Source organism: Orcinus orca, chromosome 20 (assembly GCF_937001465.1).
Source record: "Orcinus orca chromosome 20, mOrcOrc1.1, whole genome shotgun sequence".
Lineage (NCBI taxonomy): Eukaryota > Metazoa > Chordata > Mammalia > Artiodactyla > Delphinidae > Orcinus > Orcinus orca.
Window position 1 is genome coordinate 52,457,982 of NC_064578.1, and position 27,455 is coordinate 52,485,436.

General features: G+C 45.7%; 1 protein-coding gene and 1 long non-coding RNA gene across 3 annotated transcripts; one reads left to right on the forward strand and one right to left on the reverse strand.

The window, feature by feature from the left end:
• Positions 1-4,211: 4,211 nt before the first annotated feature.
• LOC101277416 (zinc finger protein 883) lies at positions 4,212-27,455 on the reverse strand. Of its 2 annotated transcripts, none has more exons than XM_049703411.1 (5): positions 26,810-27,455; positions 19,552-19,640; positions 18,491-18,617; positions 15,681-15,776; positions 4,212-12,559 (listed from the first exon to the last, which is right to left on the reverse strand). In XM_049703411.1, the coding sequence occupies exons 2-5, from the start codon at positions 19,582-19,584 to the stop codon at positions 10,713-10,715; spliced, it is 2,103 nt and encodes a 700-aa protein (XP_049559368.1). In that variant the 5' UTR covers positions 19,585-19,640; positions 26,810-27,455; the 3' UTR covers positions 4,212-10,712. The 2 variants fall into 2 exon arrangements, with proteins under 2 accessions (XP_049559368.1, XP_033273071.1); XM_033417180.2 differs by having other exon boundaries at positions 15,681-15,782; positions 26,810-27,247.
• On the forward strand, positions 13,472-16,312 carry LOC125962712 (uncharacterized). Its single transcript, XR_007474351.1, has 3 exons — positions 13,472-13,610; positions 15,456-15,688; positions 16,178-16,312. It is a non-coding gene; the product is annotated as an uncharacterized LOC125962712 (long non-coding RNA).

Sequence of the window (27,455 nt, forward strand, 5' to 3'; positions counted from 1 at the left end):
CAACCAAGAGTTTTGACACCACAGATAGAGGTCAGAGGTCTTGTAGAAAGTTGGCAGCCATTGTGTGTGGGGGGAGGCGGGGGGGGCATCTATGTAACTAGTGACCTGTGTTCTGTGGGCCAGTGTAGAAACGCCCGACCTCATGTTTGCGTGTTGGTTCTCTGATTAAAGTTTTGAGTTTCTAAGTGTTGGTTGCTTTTCTCAGCTCAGTGCCACACACCTGGGCAGAGGCTGGGCATGCACAGTCACTACCTGCCAAGTGCTCACATTCTAGGACGGGAGGGCTCCTAATGGTGAAAACCACCCCACGATGAGATGGTTAAATCTGTTTTCCCAAAGTCTGGGAGGGGCAAGGACCACCAGGGAACCACTCAATTTCAGTTGGTCCTCAGCACATCATCAACTGGCACTTTTCAATTCTCGTGCAATCCTACTTGATCAAGGAGGAAGCGTGGACGGCATGTTTATTCCTCTCTAGTTACAAAGACACAGTAGGCCTCAGGCTCAGGCAAGAGTTGTTGCTAGAATTTAATATTGTTTTGCTCTCCTGGTACTTATTTTACTTCCCCTCTCCCCGTTTTTCCTCTACTGACAAGAGATACCAGTTTCTCACTCATGGTAGTGGTAGGAAGTCCTCTTTAAAAACAAATTGATCTGTTTTGTTTTGTTTTGTTTTTAAGCTGATTTAAAGGAAAATGCATGGCACACAACTACAGCAAAACAAATTGACGGTGGTATGTCATCGAATGAGGTTGGGGAACACCCGGCTAAGGCCTAGCATCCTGCCAGTGGACTCTTAATTGTATCCATCAGGATGAACTAGATTATGCTATGGTCACACAGTTGTGTGTCAGATTTTGGTGGCTGTTTATTTCCCTCATGTCATGCTACATGTCCACTGTGGGCTGGCAGGGGTGGGGAATGGGGTGGGGCTGGCATCTTACTCTATCCAACCCGAGAGACCAGTGTTCCCTTTTTGAGTCTGTTGATCCCTCTTGGTCACCCCAATGAGAAAGTAGCTTTAACACTTAGCCTCTCCCCAGGACCCCAAACTCTGCACTTTGGGTGGGCAATGCTATCCACTGAAAATGTGCAAATAGTAGTTTTCGTTGCATTTACTTTTACAGCAAACTTCCATTCACGGCAAGTGATACCAATTGTTCAGTCACAGTTGCGGTTGAAAGTTTCAAAGGGGATGGAAATAAATAGAATCTTGGGACAGGCAGTGGCGTCTTAGGAGGATGGAAAGGGGCCGCTCTGTATAAACCAAGGAGGTGGGATGTGGATGCCTAATGTTGAGAAGATACTGTTCTAGGAAAATCGTACCTAGGAATGGTGGTTGCAAGGAGCTGGAGAAAGGGGCAGTTTTACAAGCTGAAAACAGTTGTGGGGATGGGTGGTGGTGATGGCCACACAAGTGATGAATGTATTTAATACCATTGATCTGTACACTTACAAATAGTTAAGATGGTAAATTTTATGTGTACTTATCCACAATAAAAAATTGACAAAATTAAATGGATCAGAGATATATCTAAATGTAAGAGCTAAAACTATAAACTCTTAGAAGAAAACATAGGTATAAATTTTAATAACCTTAAATTAGTTAATGGATTCTTAGATATGACACCAAAAGCACAAGCAAAAAAAGACAAAAAAGATAAATTGGACTTCATCAAAATTAAAAACTTTTGTGCTTCAAAGGACAACATGGAGAAAGTGAAAAGACAACACAAAGAATGAGGACAAATTGTTGCAAAGCATATATCTGATATAGCACCTGTAGCTGGGCTATATAAGGAACACTTATGGCTCAATAGTAAGACAAATAATCCACTTAAAAATGGCAAAGGATCTGAATATAGATTTCTTCAAAGAAAATACACAAATGGCCAATAAGCACATGAAAAGATGTTCAACATCATTCGTCATTAGGGAAATACAATCCAAACCACAATGAAATACTACCCACTAGGATGGCTATAATCAAAAAGACAAGTATTGGTGAGGATGTAGAGAAACTGGAACTTCATACCCTGCTGGTGGACTTGTAAAATGGTTCAGCCACTTTGGAAAACAGTCTGGCAGTTCCTCAAAAAGTTAAACGTAGACTTACCCTATGACCCAGCAACTACACTCCTAGGTATTTCCCAAGAGAAAAGAAAACACATGTCCACATAAAAACGTGTACATGATTGCTCATATCACCATCATTTATAATAGCTTCCAAGTGGAAACTAATGTCTATCAACTGATGAACTGATAAATAAAATGTGGTATAATCCATACAATGGAATACTGTTTTGCAATAAAAAGGAATCCAGTACCGATAGATGCTACAACAAGAATGAACCTTGAAAACATTATGCTAAGTAAAAAGATCAGATATAAGAGGCCCCATATTGTATGATTCCATTTAAATGAAATGTCCGGAATAGGCAAATCCACAAGACACAGGAAGTAGATTAGTGGTTGCCAGGGGCTGGGGAACGGGAGGATCGAGAGAGGCTGGCTAAGGGATTTCTTTTTTAGGGTGATGAAAATGTTCTACACTTGGGACTTCCCTGGTGGTCCAGTGGTTAAGACTCAATGCTTTTACTGCAGAGGGCATGGGTTCAATCCCTGGTCAGGGAACTAAAGATCCTGCATGCCTCGTGACGTGGTTAAAAAAAAAAAAAGTTCTAAACTTGTTTGTGGTGATGGTTGCACAACTCTGCGAATATACTAATTATTTGTGCTGTGAATGAAGAAATGTGCTTCACCCTCCATCACTGAAGGCTTGTTACCCTGGAGGCAGCCTCTGGGGGTCATCTTCCCCAGAAAGCCCTTCCAAAGTGGGAGATCTTGCCCCACGTTTTGAACCCTCAACTGTCTGAACTGTGACTGAACCCAATTCACAAGGGTCAGATCAGGGCTGGGGCCAGCAGGTGGGACATAACAGCCTCGGTTGCTCAAGCATCTGCAAAGAGGGCTGGGAACCCATTAAGTGTAAATGAGCATCACGTGAGCAATAATCCAACCTGTCATTCAGCTCAGCTTTCCTGAGCTCTAACCCATGAGGATGCAGGACATTACACTTCTGTGCTCCATCTGATAATGATCTTAGGCTCCCTGTTCCTGGACCATGTTACAAGAACGGAGCTTCTGAAGAACTATGGCCAAACAGGATGCCCCCCCCCCCACCAAATTTGCTTTGAACATCCAGACTGATGTCGGCACACACACACACAGCAAGAAGGCATGAAACGATTTACTAGTCACACAATGTGACTTTCTTTAGGGAGCAGGCAGGCTTCCCAAGCTGGTTCGAAAGTGGCTTGAAAGAGAGCAAGGACCGGCTTGGGGTTAGTATAGTGGTTAATGGGTGGGGCCAGGGTGAGGGTTCCTGCCTTTGGTTTGAACTTCCCACTGGCACCAAAACAGGGCACAGCCAGGCTTTCCAATCTGCTTCCCCAGATGTGGGACACGGGAAAAGGGAGGGGTGAGGCTCAATGCTTTCAGCAAACATTGATAAAAACGGAGTTGGGAATTCCCTGGCAGTCCAGTGGTTAGGACTTGGTGTTTTCACTGCCTGTGGTCCCAGGTTCAGTCCCTGGTCGGGGAGCTAAGATCCCGCAAGCTGCGTGGTGTGGGCCAAAAAAAAAAAAAAAAGAAGAAAGAAAGAAAAACGGGACCTCCCTGGCGGTCCAGTGGTTAAGACTTTGTCTTCCAATGCACGGAGTGAGGGTTTGATCCCTGGTCGGGGAGCTAAGATCCCACGTGCCTTGTGGCCAAAAACCCAAAACATAAAACAGAAGCAATATTGTAACAAATCCAATAAAGACTTAAAAAAAAAATGGTCCACATCAAAAAGAATCTTAAAAAGTAAAAAAAATAATGGAGTCACTCTTTATTACATGAGGACGTTTTTTGTTGTCTAATAGCATTTCGTTGCTTGGCTTTGAAAATTATGTGTAGGCCTACCTATCTGCTGGTGAAAGAAATCCCAACAAGATAGAAAAGAGTTGTTCCCTTTGTACCATAAGTTGCATAAAAGCAGATCTCCACTGAGTCAGAAAACTTCCGTGCTTGATAAATTTCAGCTGTTACAGAGGGACAGAAAGACCTGATAAACTCACCAGGAAAACACGGCGTCACAAGGCTTGGGCCATCCCATTCCTGAGAGATCATTTACACCCGTTACGACAAGGAGTGAGAGCCAAAAAGTGACACATGCTTCAGTCTTGTATTACTCATAAAACAATAATAACGATAAATTTCTTATTACAAAACATTTACTAATTACCTTCCTTAGAAAGTTAGCTTAGAAACTGAACTGGTTCAACACCATTTAATTCAGCCAATGAGTCCCTAAACCAAGAATGAAAGATCAGTGAACAGTCCTGGACAAATCTCTTCTCTGAGCCTCACTTTCGCCCGTGGACTCAAGAAGGATATTGGATAGGAGGATTCTCAGGACAGTCAGCGAGTTCCGCCTACTCCAGCTTCATTGGCTCAATTCCACCTGAGGTCCCGCCTCTTTTCCAGGGTCGCCCTCCCGTCCACGCCCATTCCAGCCAATTCCCGCTGTAGTCCTGCTCATAACCTCGCCTCATAACCCCGCCCCTACAACCGCCTCGCCTCAAAGCCCGCCCCCCTTCCAGCCTCAGGCTCCTTGACGGCAGGCTCCAGCCTCGCCCAGCTTCTTATTCCCCTCTGTCCTCTAGATCAGCGGTCCCTAACCTTTTTGGCACCAGGGACCGGTTTCGTGGAAGACAAGTTTTCTACTGACCTGTGGCGGGCGGTGGGGTATGGTTCAGGCGGTAATGAGAGCAGTGGGGAGCCCCAGATGAAGTTTTGCTCGCTCGCTGTTCACCTCCTGTTGTGCCGCCCGGTTCCTAACAGGCCATGGACTGGTGGGTACACCGGCCAGAGGGTTGGGAACCCCTGCTCTAGATGGCCTAAGACTCCGAGACCGCTCCGAGCCTCTCTTCTGGCCAAAGACGGGGAGGACACAATGAGTGTCATGGACACTCGTATCCTGAAGTACCTGGCAATTTGGTCTTGGACTGAGAGTGGGTCCCCCACAGACAGTCCCCACGAAGGCGGTGCCGCGGAGGGCGCAGCCCCTGTGCCATGAATGCCTCTGCGCCTGCGCAGGCTCCCTAACTACATTTCCCAGGTCCTCGCGGGATTCCGGTTCCTCAGGGCGACGGTTCTCTGAGGGCGAAGGCGGAGGAAACCCTGGAGTTCCGGGGCGGCCTCCGCTTTGGGTACAGCGGTGTCAAAGGCTTCTTCTATCTTCCGTAGGCGGAGTGGTGAAGGAGAAGGTGGTTACACAGTTCGTTTCCTCTCGACCAATCACAGGCTGCGTTCTCAAAGCTAACCACCGCGCGTCCGTTGTCAGGGCAACCGTCAGTTCCGGAAGCCTGTCTTCATAACAACTGTCTAAGCACTGACGCTAGGCGAGGGGCCCTCTTTATTTTATAAAATAAATAAATAAAATTATTTATTTTTGGTTACATTGGGTCTTCGTTGCTGCGCAGGCTTTCTCTAGTTGCGGCGAGTGGAGGCTACTCTTCTTTGCCGTGCGCGGGCTTCTCATTGCGGTGGCTTCTCTTGTTGCAGAGCTCGGGCTCTAGGCGCGTGGGCTGCAGTAGTTGTGGCACGCGGGCTCAGTAGTTGTGGCTCGCGGGCTCTAGAGCGCAGGCTCAGTAGTTGTTGCGCACGGGCTCCGCGGCATGTGTGATCTTCCCAGACCAGGGCTCGAACCCGTGTTCCCTGCATTGGCAGGCGGATTCTTAACCACTGCACCACCAAGGAAGTCCCAAGGGGTCTTCTTTAAAGGCGTTTCTAAGTAGTAGGGATGCTCAACAAAACAGCGTGCTTTGCTCATAAAACTTAATGAAAAATGTGTTACAGCACAAAGAAGGGAGAAAAACTGGGTAGGGCGGGACTGAAAGGGTTGATGTGAGGAAGGTTTCTCAGGGGAGGGGTCTTGAATAAGGCTTTGAGGGATGTGTAGGAGAGCGCCAGGAAGAGAAAAAGGAAAAATGCTATCTTTATTTATATATCCGGCCAAAATTTAAAGCTGTATGATATACTTACCTTGAGGGAGTGGGGAAACTAACATTCTCTTACCGTGCAAGTGGGGATGGGAATGGCTCAGGCTTGAAATAAATCAATCAGTCAGTGACTATTTTCTGAGAACCTACCACGTTCCAGGCAGTGCTCTAGGCGCTGGAGATATAGTGGTGACAGACACAAAGGACCTGCCTTCAGGGAGTCAGAGCAGGCAGTAAATAGGGGACCTATAATAGGAAATTACGGTAAGTACTATGAAGTAAACAGGGAAGTGGCTGAGATAGGAATGAAAAGGTGATCAGGCAATATAATTATTTGAGAAGATAATTGTGAAATAAAACCATATAAATCTCAAGTAAATTGTAGGGAAATATTAATGTATAGCAGGTGGAGCTTGCCTTACCTGTAGATTTCTTCTTCCTAGTGTTTGTGAGGTTGAGTTGGGGTTTTCTCTTACTTGCCACTGAAGGCATCCTGAAGTACTAGGATAAACAAGATGAATGCCTTGTTTTGGTCCTTTTGGCTACTTGAGCTAGTAAACTGTCTTTCTTGTTTGAACTCTTTTAAGTTTTCTGTTATTTGAAACCTAAAACATCTTTTGTAATATAGCTTATTATTCTCATTTAAAATATGAAGAAACTGGATCAGACAGCAAGGCAATGGCAAAGGCAAGATTCAAAATTAGGTTCTCTTAGACTAAGAATTCAATTATTCTACGTCAGTATGTTAGTACAGGAGGGGTGAATCTTCGAGAAGGGAGTGGACCAAGTGTGCTGAGAAATTTACATATATGGTGGAATATATTAGGATGGGTGATTTAAAGATGCTACACTGCTGGCTTTGAGGATGAAGGGGCCACAAGCCAAGGAATGCAGGTGGCCTCTAGGAACTGAAATTTTATACCATAAGCCATAAAAATGCAGAAGGAATAAACATTTACTTGTTAAAAAATCGTAACAGTACTAGAATAAAATATAGGACTTTCTTCATAATCCTGGGGGGGTGAGGCAGGTTTTTCTTAGTGTGAAGCTGGTCCAAGAACTATAAAAGAAAATACAGATAGAGTTGAACACCTAAAAAGTTTAAAATTCTGTGTAGCAAAATACACCATAAACAAAACTGGAAGAGAAATAGTAAACTGGCAGAAAATATTAGTAATGTATATACCAAAGAGTTAGTATATGTAATACATAGACTTGCTCCTATAAATCAATACAAAAAGGCAGCCCAATTAAAAATGGGCAAAATATATAAATAAGCAATTTGAAGAAGGCAAAACATCAATAAAGGCATAAGAAGATCATTAATCTCCCTACCAATAGGACATTTTTACTTATTAGATGAGAAATGTTAAAAATAATAAAAGACTAATACCGAGTATTTGTGAAGGAAGTGGAGGAAAGAAATAGGCACTCATGTACACTTTCAGGAGTTTTGTAAATTGGGTCATCCTTTTTTGGAGGATTATTTAGCAATAACTATCAAAATTTTAAACATGGACATTCTATGATCCCACAAGATTACTTCTAGGAATTCATCTTATAGAGATAATTTGCACAAGTGTCAAATAATATATGTCCAATGATGGAAAAGAAAATAAAACAACCCAAATGCTCATTAATAGAATTTGGTTAAATAAATTCAAGAAACTCTAGCATGAACTATTATGCAGCTGTTAAAAGTGGCAAATGATGATACATATATATATACATATATACATGTGTATATATTTTTGTACAATATGTACTATATATATATTTTGGATTGATTGTCATGGGAAAATATTAATATTATATCAAGTGAAAAAAGTCACTTAAAATCACGTCTGTGATTATGCCATATAAATAATATTTTATGTACATATATATTTCATGCCAACAGAAACGGAGAAACAACAGAAAACAGTCTAGAATCTTTGGAATGAAGATTTATAGAGAGCCACAGTGTTCTTCATTCTTGTGTTGTTTGAATTATTCACAATAAACGAGTATTTCATCAACCATGAAGGAAGTCACAGAAGAAATACCTGAGCAAAGACTTTTAACCATGGTAACTACCAGTGATGATGTTGGTGAGATGCAGTCCCATCCACTGCCAATCAGATGCAGAAATTTCAGGAAGCCATTAACTATGTGCACAGGGTCATTAAAATGTTCTCTCTTTGACCCCACAGACTCCCTGCCAGGATTCTACTTGGGAGCTGGTAGGGTGCTCAGCCTAAGACTTCAGTAGAAGGGATGTTTATAAAAGTCAAAAACTGGAAGCAACCAAAGTATCCAACAGGGGACTGGCTACTACTAAACACAAACTATGCAAAGCCCCCAAACATCAGGTTGTTAAAGAGTATTTAATGACGTGGGTATTTAATGATATCGGTAAATCATATTTAATGATAGGGGCCTGTGATATAAAGTTAAGTAAACACAGAAGTATGCTAAACTGTATATTAACTATGTCCCAGATTTATTAAAGCGTTATAATACTGTGATTAAGTTTTAAAAATAGCAGAAGTATACCAAAATGTTAAGAGTTATCTCTGGGTAGCACTGGCCTTTGCATAAAATCTTCTGGATTTCTTGGATCTTGTAAATTTTTTATAAAAAGCATGTATTGGTTTTTATAATAAGATAATAAACATTATTTTAAGAAGGAAATGTTATATGTGAAATGTGTTCAATCCCAATAGAAGTTCAGTGCATAGCTCCTGGAGCTTGACTACTTGACCTTGAGTTCAGGCTCCATGACCTCATAGCTGTGGGGCTTTGTCTACATTATCAGCATGCCTCGGTATCCTCATCTGTGAAATGGGATAATACAGCCCTGAACATATGTGATTGTTTGAAGAATGAAAGGAGTTCACACGTACCAAGGACTTAGCACAAAATTGGCACACAGTAAGTTACTGAAATCACTAGCCATTTTATATGTTTGACATGGGAAAACATTATATGATTGATGTTCAGTGTTGGTTATAATGTAACAGAACTGTAGTCCTCACTTCCTAGCTTGCTCCTGGTAGATTAGGTCCAGCCCCTTTAGAAAGCAATGTAACAATATGTTCCAGGAACCAAGAAAATGGTTAGAGTCTTGATTCTGTTATTCCCATCCTGGGAATTTGACTTAGAGAAATAACCCCCCCAAAAGGAGAGAGGAAGTTAGCATGAAAATGCTCATTATTACATGATTCATAATTGGGAAAATTGGTGAATAACCTGTGTCAATCTGGGGCTTAGAGCAAAGTCTAAATGGGGGCATGGATTTATAGATTATTCTATGCCCACCAATGAAACATCATTAGCCCTAATAATGATGAGGATGGAGTTTACGTGGTGACAAAAGACAATGTCATGGTATAGTGAGGGCAAAACAGAGAAGCCAAAATTGTTTCTGATTACAATTAAATAAAGTAACACTTATTTTAAAATGATATTCAGAAGGAAAGATGAAAAAAAATCAAAACAACCTGACTTCTGAGGATGGCCAAGTTGTAGGTGAGTATATAGCTTTTTGTTTTATGATCCAAAATTTTCAACATTAAAAAATATGGGGCTTCCCTGGTGGCGCAGTGGTTGAGAGTCCGCCTGCCAATGCAGGGGACACGGGTTCGTGCCCCGGTCCGGGAAGATCCCACATGCTGCGGAGCGGCTGGGCCCGTGAGCCATGGCCGCTGAGCCTGCGCGTCCGGAGCCTGTGCTCCGCAATGGGAGAGGCCACAACAGTGAGAGGCCCACGTACCGCAAAAAAAAAAAAAAAAAAAATATGGATATGGAATACAGAGTGAAACGAAACCAGAAAGACATAGACCCAAAAATGACTAGTGGGTCTCTCTGGCCTGTGGGATTATGGGGAATTGGTATTTTAGTTCATACTTCTCTATACTTTTCAAATTATCCTTTAAAATAAGCTTATCTTATTCTACTTTAAATTTTTTCCTGTTATAAAAGTGTATGTATTATTTTTCTAATAGAAAATACTATGTTTCAAAAATATGAGGGAATAAAAACCTCCTTTTGAGCATGACTAAAATCAGAAAATGATGTCTAACAGGGCAATTACTTTGTAAAGCACAATTCCTGGAAGTGGAAAAGACAGAAACAATAGGACATAAGAAATGGCTGGAAATATGTGAAACATATTCCATGTTTAAGCCAACTGCAGATTTTTCAGTGAAATTTGTAGCTTAAAGTTTTAAAGGAAACTAAAATCACCTGGCATTTATCTTTAGTTACATATATTTGTGACTTTTACTCTAACAAATGAATCTTTCCAGCTGTGTTTGTTTCTTCTTGAATTTCCAGGCTCCAATTTAACACATAATGAATAAATTTTAAAAGCTCAGAGAGACTTTTTAAAGATCCCAGATGAAGTTGCATCCTATGTAAACCACCCCATACCTACCACCATCCAGGGACGTTGTAGGGTTGAGAAATGGGGGGGAAGCTTAGATTTTAGGGGGGAGCCCTTTAAATGATCAGAAGCTGTCTCTGCTGGTGATAAACAGTGCCATCCTCCTTCTAGGAGGCAAAAAAGGAACCAACTATCTCAATATATAGTGTTATGGCTCCTCTCTGGGAAGAAGCTTCTACTGCTGATGAAGGCTGAATGGAACCCAGCAGAAGAATCACCAGTTTGTTTCATTCTCAGGCTCTCTAGTCAGCATGAGTTCTCTGATGATCACTAAGCTGCATGTTCCAAGCAAAGGCTTTCTCAAAATTACCGCAGACATAGCCATCATGCACAGTGTGAAGTCTCTGATGTTCGGCCAGGTGTGAACCCCAGCTGAAATCCTCTCCGCATTCTTTACATGCATAGCGCTTACCACCCATGTGAACTTTCTGGTGTTGAACGAGGTGTGAAATCTGGGCATAGGTTTTCCCACAGTTCTTACATTTGTAGGGCCTCTCCCCGGTATGAATCCTCTGATGCTGAATGAGGTGGATACTTTGATTGAAGGCTTTCCCGCATTCCTTACAGGTGTAGGGTTTCTCGCCGGTGTGAATCCTCTGATGTTGAGTTAGGGATGAGTTGTGACTGAATGTTTTCCCACACTCCTTACACTTATAGGGTTTCTCGCCCGTGTGGATCTTCTGATGCTCGATGAGATGGGCGCTCCGGCTGAAGGCTTTCCCACACTCACTGCACTCATAAGGTTTCTCTCCGGTGTGAGTCCTCTGGTGTTGGATGAGGTGGGAAATCTGGGTGTAGGCTCTCCCGCAAATTGTACACTCATAGGGCTTCTCCCCGGTGTGAATTCTCTGGTGGCGCATAAGTGAGGAGTTCTGGCTGAAGGTTTTCCCGCATTCGTTACACTTGTAGGGTTTCTCACCAGTGTGGATCGTCTGGTGTTGAGTAAAGGAGGAGGTGTGACTGAAAGCCTTTCCACACTCATTACATATATAGGGTTTCTCCCCCACGTGAACGCTCTGGTGCCTCATGAGGTGGGAGATCTGCGTGTAAGCCTTCCCGCACTCATGACACTCATAGGGCTTCTCACCAGTATGAATTCTCTGATGCTGAGTCAGGGATGAACTGTGGCTGAAGGCTTTGCCACACTCGGGGCACTCGTAAGGTTTCTCTCCAGTGTGGACTCGCTGGTGCTGGGTCAGTGACGAGCTGTGGCTGAAGGTTTTCCCACACTCGTTACACTTGTAGGGTTTCTCACCAGTGTGGATTGTCTGGTGCTGAGTCAGGGAGGAGGTGTGACAGAAAGCCTTGCCACACTCACTGCATTTGTAGGGCTTCTCCCCTGTGTGTATTTTCTGGTGGCGGGTGAGGTGGGACACCTGGGAGTAGAACTTCCCACACTGGTTGCATTTATAGGGTTTCTCCCCAGTATGGCATCGCTGGTGTTTGATGAGGGAGGAGCTCTGGGTGAAGGCTTTCCCACATTCCTTGCATTTGTAGGGTTTCTCTCCAGTGTGGATCCTCTGATGCTCAGTGAGCGATGAGCTCTGGGTAAAGGTCTTGCCACATTCGTTGCAGGCGTAGGGCTTCTCTCCTGTGTGGATGATGTGGTGCTGGATGAAATATGAGCTGTTGCTGAATGCTTTCCCACACTCGTTACACTTGTAGGGCTTCTCTCCAGTGTGAATTCTCTGGTGTAGGACATAATCCGAATGGTAGATGAAGGCTTTCCCACATTCCGTGCAGTTAAATGGTTTCCTTTGGTGTTTCAGGCTCTTTCTTGACCTGGTCCACTTCTGAGGATCCTCTCCCCCAGGCACTCTTTGCTTCCCAAGGAAAGCTGAGGTCTGCCTGAAGTGTCTCAACTCGCCATGGGTGTTTTCCTCGGGAGTAGTAAACAACCATCTCAAATGCCTCTCCTGCTTTCCCTGGTCTTCCAGTTGACGGCCGCATGTCCAGGAGTCCCCCAACTTGGTGTCTCCAAGCACTGCCCTTAAAATGCCCTCCATCTTTCCCATTGGGGAAGCCACGTCTTTGGAAATACTCTTTTTTGGAAGTGTCTCCTGAGTAGTTTCAGAGTTTGTCTCCAAGTCTGAAAGAAATGGAAAATATGAACTTCATCTGTCCCAGGACAAAAGAAGCTGGTTATTTAGATCTGGCATTGTAAATTTTTTTTTTTTTTTTTTTTTTGGCTGTGCGGCTTGTGGGATCTTAGTTCCCCAACCAGGGATGGAACCCGTGTCCCCTGCAGTGGAAGTGCAAGGTCCTAACCACTGGACCGCCAGGGAATTCCCTGACATTGTAATCTTAAAAAGAAAGATTTCAAAGTTTATATTGCTAGTTCTAAAGGCATGAGGTAGATAGATTCATGTTGTGACACGGAAGAATGGTCTCAGTATATTCTAAACATGCAAAAAAAATGAGTTGCAAAGCAGTTTATATGCACAGTGGTTTCTTAGCCATATGTGTAATACATTTTCACAAATCGATAAGAAAAAGAGAAACAATCTAATGAAATAGTGAAGCAGGAATGTGAATAGACATTTTGCAGAAGAAAAACAAGTGGCTGATAAATATGTGAAAAAGATGCTCAACATCAGTAATAGTCTAAAAAGTCAAATTTCTCAGATGCCATTTGACACTTTTTACATTGGAAAATATTAAAAATATCCAATGTTGGCAAACGAGCATGGTAGAAGCATTCTCACACTATGTTGGTGGACATGTGCAGGGAAAGAGTTAACAAGAAGGTCCACTTTACTCAGTTTTTATCTCTGTAACCATGGCAATGACCCTTAGCTAAGCTCTGAGAATTGAATTCCTGGTATTTTACATAATTACTGGTTAATGATCTTTTTCTGTGTGCTCAAGACGATGGGTCAAAAGGTACTAGGCTGTCAGCATTGTTTACTGTATAATTTGCTGGGATTTAAAAAAGAAAATCAATATTTTCTTGGCTACGTGGCATGTGCGATTTTAGCTCCCTGAGCAGGGATTGAACGCACGCCCCTTGCATTGGAAGCCCGGAGTCTTAACCAGTGGACTGCCCGAGAAGTCCCAGCATTGTTTACTGTAAATGGAAGATTCATGATGCCCGTCTGGTGCCTGATTTGGGGTCTTCACCACGGCTGGTCATGTAGCAGGTATGTGCTAATGATATCAAGCATCTTTTCATATGCTTACTGATCATTTGTGTGTCTTTGAAGAAACGGCTACTGAGATCTTTGGCCCATTTTTAACTGGATTATTTGTCTTTTTATTGTTGAGTTGTAAGAAGGATCAGTTCCTTATCAGACATATAATTTACAAAATTTTTCTTGCTTTCTGTGGGTTGCCTTTTCATTTTCTTTATAGTGTCTTTTGAAGCACAAAAGTTTTAAATTTTGATGATGTCCAATTTATTTTTTCTTTTCTTGCTTGCTCCTTTGATGTCATATCTAAGAAACCATTGCCTAATCCAATGACAACAGGATTATTTTCAAAATCCCGCAGAGCAGTTAGTTGCTATGACTCTGTTTGGGGTGATCCCACAACCATCCACTAATTTGGTGATTTTTCTGGAAGGATTTACATGACTCAACAACAAGTTGTATGCACAGCTAAAATTTCTTACAGCAAAGTATGTAACAAATATATGTGTAGGTGAAGGCTAGAGAGATGATGTGAGGGCTTCCATGTCAGCCTCTCTCTGCAAGGGTCACTTGGATGTGCTTTTCTCTAGTGATGTGAACTTCGGAGACACGTGGTAGAGGTCTTCACCCAGGGAAATCCACTTGAGTCTTAGAGCCTAGAGTTCTCTAATTCAGTCCCCAAAAGAAATTCAGTGAAGTGGGTACTATCAGTGTCCCCAGTCAATGTCCCCACTTGACAGATAAGCACCAAGAGCTTAAGTCACTTACCCACAGTCACATGGCCTGACAGTGGCAGAGCTGGGATTTGAACTCAGAGAGTCTGGCTCCAGAACCCACACTCTTAACTGCCACATGAACAAGTGCAGTAATAGCAGCTCAAGCAAGGAGCTGTGACAGCACCAAGAAGGGGCAGGTCACTCAGCCTGGAAGTCAGGGAAGGCCTCCTGGAAGAGGTGACCTGTAGCCTTGAGGATCATGAAGGTGTCTGCCAGGCAGACAAAGCAGGGAAGGGTGTTCCAGGCAGGGGGAACAGCATGTGCACAAGCCCAAAGGTGGGAACACACATTCAAGTTCAGGGAGGAACAGGCACTTCAGGGAGTGAGGTCAGGGCGTGAGGTACCAACACCGGTGGATGGTGATGAGAGATGAGGCCAGAGACAGAGTAGGCTGGATCACACAGGGCCTTGATGCCAGGTGTGCGGCTAGGACTTTGTCTCAGGGGCACTGGGGAGACAGACACATGAGGGCTATGAGCAGGGGAGGGACGGGATCTGGGGCTGTGTGTAAGATGAACCAGAAGACTGGAGGCTGGAAGGCCAGGGAGGAGGCTGGGGTGAGGGTCCAGGTGAGGGTCACTGAGGGCTGAGCCAGGGCTGTTGGCGGGGGGTGGGGTGGGGAATGGGGAAAGAGAGCGGGCAGGAGGGACAAGACTGGGGCCTGATGGGCTATGGTGAGTGAGGGGGTAGGAAGGGGTAAGTACTGGCCCCACAACAGGATGGACAAGTGATGGAAAAAAGGATGCTTCAATTCCCTCCTCTGATGAGGTCACGGGCCTGTAGGGGCAGAAATCTGGCCTCTTCCTGTCCCCCAACACGTCAGGCCAGATCCCACTTCTGGGTCTCTTACACAAGTGATTTCCAATAAATAATCATAACGATAACCATTGTAGCCTCTTCTTTTTTTTTGGCCACGTTGCGTGGCTTGTGGGATCTTAGTTACCCGACCAGGGATTGAACCTGGGCCCACAGAAGTGGAAGCCCAGAGTCTGCCATGGAACTCCCCATCGTAGCCTATTCTGAGCAGAGGGTTCTGGGTGCCCTCTGTATGTATTAACTCACTTATTCTTCCCAACCCCAGGTGCTATTATTGACCCCATTTTGCAGATGAGGAAATTGAGGCACAGAGGAGCTAAATGACTTGCCTGAAGGTCACACAGCCAGGAAGCGGTGGAGCTGGGATTTGAACCCAGCACCCACAGTGATAGCCTGTATGGTACACTCCCTCACTCTCAAACGACCGTCACTGATCATGACAGATGGAGGGTAGGAAGACAGCTCGCATCTGCTGGACATCCTCACCCACCTGAACAGGTAACTCGCCAGGCTTCTCTCCTCTCCATCCTGGGCTCTTCCCCTCGCTCCAGACGGGAGATCACATCGGGTTTGGACCCAGGAAGCCCTGCCCCTGAAAAAAATGTGAGACTTGGCCATGGGTGCCGCAGTCACAGGGAGGCCTCAGGGCTGGGCCCCAAGCCCTGGGTCTGCAGGGGAGATGCATACATTGGACACCTAATGATTAGAAGATCTGCAAGACTCGTTTATTGAGTGCCTACTACATTCCAGAGAGAACCTGAGCCCTGACATCACTGTTTAAGGCTCCAGCGCTGTGTTCAAGTTGAGTGAAAAATACACATAGCATTTCAAGGACTTGATATGGAGAAAAAAGGAAACAATCTCACTAATAATTCATAGACTGATTATGATGTCAACATGTGCCTAAATGATCATATTTTGGCTAGGCTGGGTGCAACAAAACAGATTACTAAAATTCATCTCATCTGTTTCTTTTGACTTTTTCAGGCCTGCTGTCTTTGAGATCACTAAGTCCTCTCTTCCTGCAGTGGGGGAATATTACACCCCCAGGAACCTCAGCATGTGGCCTGATTTGGAAAGAGGGGCTTTGCAGATGTAAATGGTTAAGATGGGGTCCTACTGGATTCGGGCAGGCCCTAAATCCAATCACTGGTGTCCTTATAAGAAGAGGAGAGACACACAGACACATTTGGAGGGCAAAAGGCCAGGTGAAGATGGAGGCAAAGATTGGGGCGATGCAGGTACAGGGCAAAGAATGCCAAGAATGCCACGAGTCTTCAGATGCTGGAGAAATCCAGGAAGGACTCTCCTCAGGAGTCTTCAGAAGGAGCCCGGCCCTGCCTGCACCTTGGTTTTGTGCTCCTGGCCTCCTGAACTGTGAGAGAATACATTTCTGCTGTTGTGAGTCCCCAGGTTTGTGACAATTTGGTACAGCCGCCCTAGGAAACAAACATACTCCCTAATGATCATTCCTGTGAGCAAACATGCTGAAAAATCGCTCCCACCTTAAATGGAGAAGCGGGAGGAGGAAGAGAATGGAAGGGGGTAACACTGAGGAGGTGGGCAGGGGCCAGGTCACATAAGGGTAGGAAGGAGTGGGTACAGGCCATGCCCAGGACTGGCCTGGTGACTGGATGGGCGGAAACTGTCCCTGAGATGCGGGAACCGGAGGAGGAGTGGGTCCAGGGGGATATGGGGAGCTCAGTGGGGACAGGGAGCATGGGATCTCGCCAGGGAGGTATTCTGCAGGCCACCAGCAGCACAGATTGAAGCTCGGGGGGCAGACTGAGGGGACCTCATCTGTATGTGCAGATTGTGCAGAAAGGGGTTTAACACAGCAGGCTGACTGCTCTCCTTGGCAAGTCCTGCTTGCAAGGTTGCCCTTGCTGGCATCTGGGAACCTGGGTTTCAGGAGGGCTCCAGAACTCTCTAACTGATAAGAGGGACTCCCTGTGCCTGAACTGTTTGTTCAAAAAATGTGTTTTCTCTCCTGGGCATATATCCAGAGAAAACTCTAATTCAAAAAGATACACGCATACCCTACTATGTATAAAATAGATAACTAATGAGAACCTATTGTTTAGCACAGGGAACTCTACCCAGTGCTCTGTGGTCACCTACATGGGAAGGAAATCTAAAAAAGAGTAGATGTATGTATACGTATAACTGATTCACTTTGCTGTACAGCAGAAACGAACACAACATTGTAAAGCAATTATACTCCAATAAAAATAAAAAATAAAAAAAAGGGCTTCCCTGGTGGCGCAGTGGTTGAGAGTCTGCCTGCCGATGCAGGGGACACAGGTTCGTGCCCCGGTCCGGGAAGATGCCACATGCTGTGGAGCGGCTAGGCCCGTAAGCCACGGCCACTGAGCCTATGCGTCCAGAGCCTGTGCTCCGCAATGGGAGAGGCCACAACAGTGAGAGGCCCACGTACCGCAAAAAAAAAAAAAAAAAAAAAGATGCACCCGTATGTGCCTAGAAGCACTATTCACAATAGCCAAGATGTGGAAGCAACCTAAGTGTCCATCAATAGATGAATGGATAAAGAAGATGTGGTATATATATACAATGGAATACTACTCAGCCATAAAAAAGAATGAAATAATGCCGTCTGCAGCAACATGGATGGACCTAGAGTTTTTCATACTAAGCAAAGTAAGCCAGAAAGAGAAAGACAAATACCATATGATACTTATATGTGGAATCTAAAATATGACACAAATCAACATCTACGAAACAGAAACAGACTCACAGACATTGCGAACAGACTTGTGGTTGCCAAGGGGGAGGGGTGGGGGAGGGATGGACTGGGAGCTTGGGATTAGCAGAGGCGAACTGTTATACATAGGATGGTTAAACAAGGTCCTACTGTATAGCACAGGGAAATATATTCAATAATATATTTATATCCTGAGATAAATCATAATGGAAAAGAACATGAAAAAGAATACATATGTATGTATACCTGAGTTACTTTGCTGTACAGAGGAAATTAACACCACATTGTAAATCAACTATACTTCAATAAAATTTAAAAAAAAAAGAAGAGGGCAGGGGCACAGGCTGAAGATTTTGTGGGACAGGCAGAGCACTTGGGGCCCTTGGGGATGCTGGGACTCTGGGAGAAGCCAGCAGAGAGACAGAGAGATGGACAGGGGCCGCCCAGGAGGGTCCGGTGAGAGGTGCAGAGAGGACCCCCGTGAATGCCCACAGTTAAGCAGTGGGTGGGCATGGAGGAGATGAGGGCTGAAGGGGGCATCCTGCCTCTTCCTGGGAGGGCAGGGGGCAGGGCCTCACCCAGCGAGAGAAGGTTCTGGTAGTTCTCCAGCATCACATCCCGATACAGCTCCCTCTGGCCAGGCCCCAGCTGGCCCCACTCCTCCAGGGTGAAGTCCACAGCCACGTCTTTGAAGGTCACCGATTCCTGCAAGGGCCAATTTTATATCATGGACAGGCACGTCTTTCCAGAACTCTGGGGTGGGACAGGTCACGTGTCAAGAGCCTACCACTTGTTCCCTGCGCTGGAACGTTCTGACTTGGCAGATTTGGGACGACTGAATTAAACCGGCCCATGGGAATGTAAAATGTCTAGGTAGGGCAGCCGTTAGCCCACAGGCACCTTGGTAGAAAGTAGAACAAGGCCCCCCCGCCGCATTCACATGACTCTTTACTGCCATCTGTTGGAAAATTGTTATAATACACCAATTATTTCTAGCATGTGACGACTGCCATCTGCGTGTAAATTGCTATAATCAATATACCGATGTAGGAGGTGGAAGATGCAAATCATGCCACTGAGATGAGGCACCCTTGTGCAGTACGTAACCTACACACCTGTACATGACAGCCCTGAGAAACGCTTTTAAAAAACTACCGGACTTCCCTGGTGGTCCAGTGGTTAAGACTCCGCTTTTCCAGTGCAGGGGGGCACAGGTTCAGTCCCTAGTTGGGGAATTTCTGCATGCTGTGCGGCGCGGCCAAAATAAAAAACAAACTACCAGTCATGGTATGTCGGAGCTACTCCTAAGTCGCACTCCTTCCCACACTCCAACTCTGATCCCAACCCCCACTCCTGATTCCAAGAATAAGGCTCAGGATGAAGCAAAACCATCCACTGTCCACTTCACCTGGTAACCAAAAGGCTGCTGAGCATTAGATGATTGATTTTTAGACCGTGTCATAATGTCCCATCTCAGAGAATCCTGCCCCAGACCCCGCACCTCCCAGTCCCAGAGAAACTCCCATCACTGTATCTCTCCCAGTATTGGGAGGGGCAGAAGATCTTGGCACAGGCAGAGACGTGGAAAGCCGTCTGGGGTCCACAAAGTCATCTCGGGGAAGAGGGAGCCCAGACTCACCTGGCCTTTGCCCGTCAGGGTCCTGATGGCCATTGCTGGGTCCCAGGCATGCACCTCCAGAAGAAAGAACCAGGCCTAAGTCTGCAAAGCTACAGGAGGAAGATGGAGCAGAGAGGGGGTCAGTTCTGGCCTAGACAGACAGACACTTTGCCAAAGATGCCTCATGACAGAGGGGCCCCTGGTCTCCTGAGAGCCAAAGCAAAGGCTGAGGGCAGGGTGCCTGAGGCCCCCGTTCTTTTTTTATATATATATTATTTTATTTTATTTATTTTTGGCTGCATTGGGTCTTTGTTGCTGTGCGCGGGCTTTTCTCTAGTTGGGGCGAGCGGGGGCTACTCTTCGTTGCGGTGAGCGGGCTTCTCATTGCGGTGGCTTCTCTTGTTGTGGAGCACGGGCTCTAGGTGCGTGGGCTTCGATAGTTGAGGCACGCGGGCTCAGTAGTTGTGGCTCGGAGGCTCAGCAGTTGTGGCGTGCGGGCTTAGTTGCTCCGCGGCACGTGGGATCTTCCTGGACCAGGCTCGAACCCATGTCCTCTGCATTGGCAGGGGGATTCTTAACCACTGCGCCAACAGGGAAGTCCCGAGGCCCCCATTCTGTAGTGATCACCACTAGTAATCAAGGGGCTCAGCTCACTGCACCCAAACAGCAGCTCTCAGAGAAGTAACTACAGTTATCCCCAGATGAGGAAATCCAAGCACAGGAGGCCACGGCCATTGCTCAAGGTCATAGAGACGTCAAGTGTCAGAGTGAGATTCAAACCCAGAAGTCTGCCCCCAGAGCCAACCCCTCCTTTTTTTCTTATAAATTTTAATTTTATTGGAGTAGAATTGACTTGCAATGTTGTGTCAGTTTCAGGTGTACAGCAAAGTGAATCAGTTACACATATACATATATTCATTCTTTTTTAGATTATTTTCTCTTATAGGTCATTACAGAATATTGAGTAGAGTTCCCTGTACTATACAGTAGGTCCTTGTTGGTTATCTATCTTTTTTTTTTTTTTTTTTTTTTTTTTGCGGTACGCGGGCCTCTCACTGTTGTGACCTCTCCCGTTGCGGAGCACAGGCTCCGGACGTGCAGGCTCAGCAGCCATGGGTCATGGGCCCAACCGCTCCACAGCACGTGGGATCTTCCCGGACCGGGGCACGAACCCATGTCCCCTGCATCGGCAGGCAGACTCTCAACCACTGCGCCACCAGGGAAGCCCGGTTATCTATCTTATATACAGTAGTGTCTTATAATTTTTAAATTGTGGTAAAACACAGAAAATATACCATTTTAACCATTTGAATATATACAATTCAGTGGCATTTAATACAGTCACAACGGTGTGCAACCATCACTGCTATCTAGTCACAGGACATTTTCATCATCGTCCTAAAAGGAAACCTTGTGCTTAATCAGTTACCCCTGAATCTCTCTTCCCCCATGCCAGCCCCTCCTCATAACCACTAACCTTTCTGTCTCAATGGATTTGCCTGGACATTTCATATCAATGGAACCACACCATATGTGACATTTTGTGTCTGGCTTCTTTCATTCAGCACAACGTGTTCAAGGATCATCCATGCTACAGCATGTCATCAGTGTCTTATTCCTTTTTATGGCTGAATAATATTCCATTGTGTGGATGGACCACATTTTGCAGAGCTCCTTCTATCTGTCCTAAAATCCAAGGATCCTGGACTCCTGCTTCAGATGTCATTTAAAGAAGGATTCCAGCTGTTGAGATGAAGTTGAAGAATCCTTTACAAAGAGAAGTTGGTGCTCAGACTGTGGTCACCCCCATTCATTCGTCAAACATGCTCTGTGCCCCATGTGAGTAACAGGCTCCATTTGGGGTTCTGAGGGCAGAGAGATGAGTGAGATGTGATCCTGCCCTCGAGGGACTTCCTGCCTGTGAGGGACACAGGCCTGGACATAGACCAGGTGGTGGGCTGAATAATGGTCCCAAAAGATATCCCTGGGATGCACTACTGGGCATGTACCCTGAGAAAACCATAATTCAAAAAGAGTCATGTACCACAATGTTCATTGCAGCTCTATCTACAATAGCCTGGAGATGGAAACAACCTAAGTGTCCAGCATCGGATGAATGGATAAAGATGTGGCGCATATATACAATGGAATATTACTCAGCCATAAAAAGAAACGAAATTGAGCTATTTGTAATGAGGTGGATGGACCCAGAGTCTGTCATACAGAGTGAAGTAAGTCAGAAAGAGAAAGACAAATACCGTATGCCAGCACATATATATGGAATTTAAGAAAAAAAAATGTCATGAAGAACCTAGGGGTAAGACAGGAATAAAGACACAGACCTACTAGAGAATGGACTTGAGGATATGGGGAGGGGGAAGGGTAAGCTGTGACAAAGTGAGAGAGTGGCATGGACATATATACACTACCAAACGTAAAATAGATAGCTAGTGGGAAGCAGCCGCATAGCACAGGGAGATCAGCTCTGTGCTTTGTGATCACCTAGAGGGGTGGGATAGGGAGGGTGGGAGGGAGGGAGACGCAAGAGGGAAGAGATATGGGAACATATGTATATGCATAACTGATTCACTTTGTTATAAAGCAGAAACTAACACACCATTGTAAAGCAATTATACTCCAATAAAGATGTAAAAAAAAAAGATATCCCTGGGATGAACTTTTAAAAACAATTAATTAATTTTTAAATTTTTGGCTGCCGTTGGGTCTTCTTTGCTGCGCTCAGGCTTTCTCTAGTTGCGGTGAGCGGGGGCTACTCTTTGTTGCATGTGCGGGCTTCTCATTGTGGTGGCTTCTCTTGTTGTGGAGCACGGGTTCTAAGTGCGCAGGCTCAGTAGTTGTGGCTCACAGGCTCTAGAGCACAGGCTCAGTAGTTGTGGCGCTGCGGCTTAGTTGCTCCGCGTCATGTGGGATCTTCCCGGACCAGGGCTTGAACCCGTGGACCCTGAATTAGCGGGCGGATTCTTAACCACTGAGCCACTAGGGAAGGCCTGGGATGAACTTTTGATGTGATTAAGTTAAGCATCTTTTTTTTCCTTTTTTGGGGGGTGATGAGTTCCTGAATGCAGCCAGCCTCTCCTGACTCAGAGCAGAGCGGGTTGTGTGCAGACCACACCCACTTGTAACATTTGTAACAGAGCCAGGCTGTGAGCTCAGAGCCCCAGCAAGTTCTTAGAAAAACCAAGTTAAATATGTGACCTTTCCACAGGCTGCCTGGAGGGATGGATATCTGTGGGCTCTGGAAAGCCCCATACACTGCAAGGTAGATTAAAAAAACACTAGGTTTGAGTCTTTGGGCAGGACTGTAACCCCAGCCTGGAACACTGCCTCTCACGTTAAGCATCTTGAGATGGGAAGATGATCCTGGATTATCTGGGTGGACCCTAAATGCAATGACAAGTGTCCTTATAAAAGGGAGGCAGAGGGAGATCTGACACGGAGGGGAAGCCCACGTGACAGAAGTAAAGAGGAGCAGAGTCAGAGAGACAAGGCACTATGCCTCTGGCTTTGAAGCCGAAGGAAGGGGCCACGAGCCACGGGATGCAAGCAGCCTCTAGAAGCTGCTAAAGGCCAGGAAACGGATTCTCCCCTAGAGCCTCTGGAGGAAGCATGGCTCTGCTGACACCTTGATTGCTGCCCAGTGAAAACCAGTTCAGACTTCTGGCCTCCAGAACTGTAAGAGAATATTACATCTGTATTGTCTGAAGCCACTAAGTTTCTGGTAATTTGTTAGAGCAGAAATGGGAAACTAACACGGTCCAGAAATAAAGACTCAGAGCCTCACGTGCTTCCAGGCTAACAGCTGCACGTACACCCAGCTACACAGGAACGCACCCACCTGAGGGCTGAAACCAGTGGGTGAAATTTTGATGAGGAACAGAGGCTTAACCACCTCCTCATGAGTCACTTATTACAGTAGTGCCCCCTTATCCGCGGCTTCGCTTTCCACGGTTTCAGTTACCTGAGGTCAACTGTGGTCCAAAAACACTGAATGGAAAGTTCCATAAAGAAACAATTCACAAGTTTTAAATCACACACCATTCTGAGAATCGTGATAAAATCTTGCGCCGTCCCGCTCTATCCCACCTGGGACATGAATCATCCCCTTGTCCAGCGTATCCTGCCCCATAGTCACTTAGTAGCTGTCTCGATGGACTGTCGCGGTATCACAGTGCTTGAGTTCAAGTAACCCTTATTTTACTTAGTAATGGCCCCAAAGTGCAAGAGTAATGATGCTGATAATTCGAATATGCCAAAGAGAAGCTGTAAAGTGCTTCCTTTAAGTGAAAAGGTAAAAGATCTCAATAAAGACGGAAAAAAATATCAGACTTCCCTGGCGGCGCAGTGGTCAAGAATCTGTCTGCCGGGACTTCCCTGGTGGTGCAGTGGTTAAGAATCCGCCTGCCAATGCAGAGGACACGGGCTCGAGCCCTGGTCCAGGAAGACCCCACATGCCACGGAGCAACTAAGCCCGTGCACCACAACTACTGAGCCTGTGCTCTAGAACCCACGTGGCACAACTACTGAGCTCGCGGGCCACAGCTACTGAAGCCCGTGCGCCTAGAGCCCGTGCTCCATAACAAGAGAAGCCACCGCAATGAGAAGCCAGCGCACCGCAATGAAGAGTAGTCCCCGCTCGCCGTAACTAGAGAAAGCCTGCGCACAGCAACGAAGACCCAACACAGCCAAGAATAAATAAAATTTAAAAAACAAAAGAAAAAAAATCATATGCTGAGGTTGCTAAGATCTACGTTAAGAATGAATCTTCTATCTGTGAAATTGTGATGAAAGAAAAAGAAATTCAGGACTTTGCTGGTGGTCCAGTGGACTCAGCGCTTTCACTGCCATGGCCCCGGGTCCAATCCCAGGTCGGGGAAGATCCCACAAGCCGCGTGGCCAAAAAAACAAAAAAACAAAAACCCCCCAACAAACTGCAAAAGTTACAGCCACAGCGCATAAGCATAAGTGCTTTACAGAAGAGGCATTAAATTTGTACAATGAGATTTTTTGAGAGAGCCCACATTCACAAAACTTTTATTACTGTATATTCTTAAAGTTGTTCTATTTTATTATTAGTTATTATTGTTAATCTCTTACTGTGCCTAATTTGTAAATGAAATTTTATCATAGGTACGAATGTTTAGAAAAAAACTGTGTGAAAACTAATAAAAGTGAACCTCATTTAAAGTGGAGTTGGGGGACTTCCCTGGCGGTCCAGTGGTTAAGACTCCACGCTTCCAATGCAGGGAGGGTGGGTTTGATCCCTGTTCAGGGAAGTAAGATCCCATATGCCGCGTGGCGCAGCCAAAAATTAAATTAAATTAGATTAGATTAGATCAGATTATTTAAAAAGTGGAGTTGGGAGGCCAGGAGAGGGAGTTCTCAAGCAGCACCACTCCACAACCATCACAGGCCCTAATGGAAGAAGCTTCAGCAGGAAAGAACCATCTATTATAGGCCCCAACCAGAAAAGATGTACATTGCATCCCCTACAAGAAATCAACTACCACAGCAACTAGGCCAATGAGAAACCATCACTACTCTGAATTCTCACTTTTCTCTAATGGACTTTCATTCAAAAGATCTCCTCTCAATTTCCTGTGGTTTTTTTTTTCTCTATAAGATAAAGTTCCTCTCTTGTTTGTTGGACTTCCTATGGCTTTTGCTATAGCCTGCTTGTCCCGAATTGCAATTCTTTGCTGTTCCTGAATAAGCCCATTTTGCTGGTAAAATAACCCGCTGCTTTATTCTTTAGGTTAACAACAGTATATAGAGGGTTCAGTACTATCCAAGATTTCAGCCATCCACTGGGGGTCTTGGAATGTACCCTCCGAGGATAATGGGATCTACTGTAATTACAAAACGAAGAGGATAAGTTTTTTTTAAATTAATTAAATTAATTAATTTATTTTTGGCTGTATTGGGTCTTCATTGCTGCGCGTGGGCTCTCTCCAGTCGCGGCTAGCAGGGGCTACTCTTCGTTGCGGTGCGTGGTCTTTTCATTGCGGTGGCTTCTCTTGTTGCGGAGCATGAGCTCTAGGCACGCAGGCTTCAGTAGTTGTGGCACACGGGCTCAGTAGTTGTGGCTCCCGGGCTCTAGAGCGCACTCAGTAGTTGTGGCGCACGGGCTTAGTTCCTCGGCAGCATGTGGGATCTTCCCAGACCAGGGCTCGAACCCATGTCCCCTGCATTGGCAGGCGGATTCCTAACCACTGCGCCACCAGGGAAGCCTGAGGATAACTTTTTAAAGAGGAGAAACTTGGCAGATGCCACCTTAGCCAAGTGATCGAGGCCAATGTGACCAGTGATGGGCAAGCGGACATCACAGGCTCCTGCTCTGTTAAGGACACAGCATCATTCCTAAGGTATTCCTGTCAAAAGCATGTAGGCTAAATCTCATCACAAGGGAACAACCAACACATCCAAACTGAGGGACATTCTAGAAGTACGTGGTCTGCAATCTTCAGAATTGCTAAGATCATGAAGGTCAAAGAAAGACTGAACAACTGTTCCAGGTTAACTGAGACTAAAGTGACGACAACGAATGCAGTGCATGACACGGGATCTTCTTTTGCTATTAAGGACATTATTGGGACAATTAGCAAAATCTGAAAAAGGCCTGCAGATTAGCTAATCAATAGTATTGTATGGATGTTCATTTCCTGATGTGAGCGTAGTGCAATGGTTTTGGAAGAAAATGACTGTTTTTAGAAAAGACACACAGACTTATGGAGGCTGGGGGCACGCAGAGGCCCAGAGAGAAGGGGACAGACACAGAGAAAGAGAAGCAAAGACACAGGGAGAGAGAGAGAGAGGCAGAATGGGGGTTGGGGTGGTGGTGGGAGATTAGAGAGGGGAGATGAGACCCAGAGGGGCTAGGGCTTTCGGGTCAGACATCCCTGGTTTCACACCACGTCGACAACTCAATCGGCATTGTGATCTGGAAGAAGCCATGGAATCTCCCTTGCCTGTTCTTCACCTGCTAAGTGAGGAAAAGGTACATTCTCCCTCCTGGGAAATTCTCCCTCCGCAGAACCGCACTCGGCTAGACTCCTGGAAAACAGCGGGCTCCCAATGCCTGTGCGCTGAGTCCATGGCAGTGGAGCTCTGGGGCAGCCTCACGAGTGACAGGAGGGGGCGGGGCGCCGCCCACAGGGCCCTTCCCCTCCCACCCAAGCAGACTCGGTCCGCCTCCTGCGCGCCTGCCTCAGTCAGCCCACACCCACCGGCAGCCTCTCGGGTCCGCCAGTTCGGAACTCACCTGTGCGCCTCCGCGAGTTGTGCACGGCGGCCAGGCCTTCCCGCCCTCCTTCGGGCCCCGGAAGGCGCCTGCGCGGTCGCTGTCTCGGGACCTCAAGTCCTGGTTCTTTAAACTGCGCTCCGCAGCTGGACTGTATTTCCCAGAAACCACTGCGGCTCACGCTCCTCTAGGCCTAAGGTCTCTGAAGGCAGGGGAATGCTGGGAAATGGAGTCCTCCAGTAGAAAGTGGGGCGGGAGAAAGAATGCTGTAAACAGCTACTTCGCAGCTGGCCGAGACATGGTATTTGGCAACTGTATGGCTGTACTGGCACCGTGAATATTTCCATTATAGCCAGAGTTTTTCACTGCCCTCCACAGGAGGCGACGTCATAGTCCAGTTAACCCATCTAACTCAAATTTCTCCTACCAAAGCAAAAGTTTTCAAGACACCACCTAAACTGATGGTGAATGAATCGAGACTCTGTTACTTAATTATTCAATTTCCCTGGGCAACCGCCTTCCTGTTTGGCTCAGTTTCATCCATCACCTCTTAAAGGGCAGCGTGGTAAAGGAAATAGACCCCTATAGTGGGAGCTGGAGATGGCCAGGAATGCAAGGATGCGCTGGGTTATTATAAATTCGTCTGTTAATATATCAGAATAATAAA

Excerpts from the sequence above, each read along its gene's own strand:
- LOC101277416 (XM_033417180.2), bottom strand. The coding sequence starts at position 19,584 with ATGGCCATCAGGACCCTGACGGGCAAAGGCCAG. Across the intron at positions 15,783-18,490 it reads CCAGAACCTTCTCTCGCTGG|GGGCAGGGCTTCCTGGGTCC; the intron begins GTGAGGCCCTGC and ends CATTTTTTTCAG. Across the intron at positions 12,560-15,680 it reads CTGGCGAGTTACCTGTTCAG|ACTTGGAGACAAACTCTGAA; the intron begins GTGGGTGAGGAT and ends CATTTCTTTCAG.